At 45.0% G+C, this 3,684-nt stretch overlaps 1 protein-coding gene across 1 annotated transcript in view; it reads right to left on the reverse strand.

The window, feature by feature from the left end:
- Positions 1 to 667: 667 nt before the first annotated feature.
- Positions 668 to 3,684, reverse strand: part of foxg1a (forkhead box G1a) — a 3,063-nt gene continuing 46 nt past the window's right edge. The window contains exon 1 of the mRNA XM_015969064.3: positions 668 to 3,684. This exon is cut by the window's right edge and continues 46 nt beyond it. Coding sequence (XP_015824550.1) covers positions 2,286 to 3,587 — 1,302 coding nt within the window. The 5' untranslated portion in view covers positions 3,588 to 3,684 and the 3' untranslated portion in view covers positions 668 to 2,285.

Raw genomic sequence — 3,684 nt, forward strand, 5'->3', positions numbered from 1 at the left:
TTAGAACTGTTCAGGATTTTCTCCTCGCGGGTTCTCGAGTTCGGACAAGAGCATTGGAACAGCGAAACCCCTCCGTGTGGATCAGAACCGGCTAAACTTCCGGTTGCACTGTTTTCTGGGGTGAGGAACGGTGGGGGGGGGGGGGGGGGACATCTCATCAAATACAGAAGCTACAAAAACTCTGACCAGGTCGGATGTTTAAACGTGGATATTAAAAAACGCCTCAGGACAGAATCAGCAGACAGGATTTTACACCCAACGAGCTAAAGTATAAAAACCCACCGCGTCCAAAAGCAGCCTGAAAGTGAAGCTTAAACCTGACACAGCGCGTCAGGGTTGGCTGAGATTTGAGCTCAGAGCTACAAAATAAACACAAAACCACAAGATTCACTGTTCAAAAAGGACAAGCTGTCCCTAAAATAAACAAGTCCCCACACGGTCCTCCAGAGGACCCGCAAACCAGTCCCACACCCGCAAACCAGTCCCACACCTACAGGTAACAATTAGAGCCGCTGCGCACGCACGATGGCACTAAATCTCTCTGCGTAAAAGCCATCATACATACATACATACATACATACATGCATATATATATATATATATATATGAGACAAGTAAAAACAAATAGAAAGGGATAAAATACAAAAGAGACAAAAGGACTTATTAGTTATGAATGTAACCTATTTTTATTTACTTTTTTTGATTAAAACAATTTTTCTTGTTTTTTTTTTGTTTACTTTTGTAAGCGACAAACACGGGATAAGAATAAGACCACAATAGTATCACAACCATGAAAAATCCTTTTAGAGGCAACAATTAAAAGACAATCATTCCAAATAGCAGCCTGTTCGATATGAGGCATATTTTCTTTTGTTAAACAAAAAGTATTTTTACATTGTTCCTCCTTTTCTAAAAGAAAAAATAATAATCTGATTACAAAGACGTGTTTTTCTTTTTTTAACTAATTGTACAAAGAAGAAGAAGAAGAAGAAGCGTGAACGTCCGTTTTCTGGCTATCTGCGGTCACGTTTACATCACTGCTCACAGCTTCACTGCGGATAACATCCGTCCACAAAACGAGACAATTACGCTCAAAATCAGACTAAAATCTCAGTTTTTTCTATTAAATTAGGATAAAAAATAGACGAAATAAGGCAAATTCCTCTAGCAGCTCCGTTTGTTGAAATTTGAAAATAAAATATTTGAAATTCTAGAAAGAAAGAAAAGGGCACCCGCGAGCACCAGTCACATTTCTGGAAAATAAAATCAAATAAATGTACTGCAAATAGAGCAGGAATAAAAAATCTCGCTTGAAGGACATTTTCTGCAGTGATGGAGGCTCCAGGTCCTCCTTCATCCACTCATTTCATTACATCAGGTCGGTCATATGTTACAGCAAAATACTGACTTCAGTCTCTACAGATTCTTTGGTCTATAAAAAGCGCATGAAGTTATTTTTTTAACCAGGAAATGAATGAATGGAGAATCAGAGGCCCGCGTGGACTGGGATTATGGGACGCAGATTATCTTCATTTAATGCATAAAATATCTTCAATTAAAAAAGTTAGCAATAATAATAATAATAAAAATAATAATAATAATAAAAAATAAATCAAAAGTTAGAACAAAAACTACATTTTGTGAAATAAAATTCTAAATTTTACGCCTTTTATTAGCCACCATTGTTTTATTATTATTATTATTATTATTATTATTATTATTATTATTATTATTATTATTATTATTATTATTATTATTATCTTTTTTTTCATTAGGAACAAGAACATTTTGAATTCTCCATTCGGGTGAAAGATTAAAGTAAAACGGAAATGCCTCCTCCAACAAGAACAGAAAACACGAGATAAGCGCTCATCATCCTCTCGTTCCTTATCTCAGATCACATTGCACGTCACTGACTGACAGTACTATACAGAGACAAACCCGGACATTTACAGTAACAAACATTATGTACACAAAAATTAAAACTGCAGGAGGAGATGGAGCAGAAGAAGAAACAATAATAATAATAATAATAATAATCATTGTAATAATAATAATAACAATAATTTTAAAAAAATACCTGGAAATGTCAGTGCTGCTTTCAGTGAGTTTCTCAGTGCTGCTCTTTTTGTTTTGCAGTTTAAGTCTCTTCTTTTTATGATAGCTAGTTTATAATAATCTGTCATTTTTACATAATGTTCGATGTAAAACATTCAGCTTACTGTTCCAATCATTTAAGATGCTCACTCCTTCAGGGATGGGTGGATGGATGGGTGGATGTGTAGTTAGTGTATAAGCGGGTTGGAGGCTGACCCCTGGTTCTGGTGTGTAAAATAGTCAGACAAACCCCCGGAAAGTCCCGAGGAGAAGGCCGGCAGAGAGCCGGACAGGGCCGGCCTCAGACTGTCACATGGCAGCGAGGAAGAGGACGGTGCCTGCGGGGAATTGGAGGCCGAAGCCCGGGCAGCCTGCAAAGAGCCGCCACCCCCGGCCCCGGTCTGTGAGGTCATGGAGGGATGGGGGACATGGGGGAAAAAGTAACTTGTCTGTCCAGCCAACAGGTTCACCGAGCACGGGTTCAAGGAGTAGGTGGCCCCGGAGCAAGGCACGGAAAGGCCGCAGGGCACAGCCGAGGCCGCCAGGGCCGCCGCCGTCAGGTGGTGCGTCGCGTAAGGGAGATCCCCGCCGACCAGCCGGTCCATGCTGAGCCCGTTGGAGGACGGAAACGAGGAGTGGTTGCTGCTCATGTTCTGGGTCAGCATGGTGCTGTAGGACATGGGGTGACCCGGATATCCCGACGAGGTCCCGTTGTAGCCCAGCGCGCTGCCGGCCCGTGGATGGTGCAGGGACAGGAACGGAGACATGGGCCAGTACAAGGATCCGGCTCGGTCCATGAATGTCAGGCCGGAGGTCAGCCGGGCACCACGCTTAAAAGCCAGCTTGGCCCGGGACGTGGTGGATCGCCGGCGGAGCTTCCCTGTGGTTCCGCCGATGAACACGTCGTCACTGCTGGGGTCCAGCATCCAGTAGTTCCCTTTGCCCGGGTCGTCGTAGTGCCGCGGGACCTTCACGAAGCATTTGTTGAGGCTGAGGTTGTGCCTGATGGAGTTCTGCCAGCCCTGCTTGTTCTCCCGGTAGTACGGAAAGTTCTTCATGATGAACTCATAAATCCCGTTCAGGGTGAGTCTCTTCTCCGGACTTTGCCGGATGGCCATCATGATCAAGGCGTTATAACTAAACGGAGGTTTCTCGTACTTGCCACTTTTCTTCTCCCCGTCCTTCTCTCCGGTACCGCCGTCCCCGTCTTTTCCGTCCTTCTCCTCCTGCTTCTCGTCCGGACAGCTCTCCTGGCTCGAGGCGTCACTTTTGGGCTCCGCTTTCGCGTCCGAGTGCGTGACCGGCAGAGGAGCTTTCTGCTCGGTGTCATCCGGGCCAGCAGGCCGGTGTTGGTTCTGGTGGTGGTGGTGGTGGTGGTGACTGCTGCTGTTGTTGTTGTCGCTTTGCACGGCCTCGGGCACCAAACTGTTTATACTGAACGACGATTTGGGAATCATCTTCACCTCTTTGCGCTCTCCCATGTCCAACATCACCGAGCAGTGAGGGGGGGAAACGGCGAGCAGCAGAAGCGACGGACACAGCTGGGTTTCGGTGCTTCCTGCCTCCACCAGCGAACCAGGACGGGAA

This window comes from Nothobranchius furzeri, chromosome 18 (assembly GCF_043380555.1).
Source record: "Nothobranchius furzeri strain GRZ-AD chromosome 18, NfurGRZ-RIMD1, whole genome shotgun sequence".
Lineage (NCBI taxonomy): Eukaryota > Metazoa > Chordata > Actinopteri > Cyprinodontiformes > Nothobranchiidae > Nothobranchius > Nothobranchius furzeri.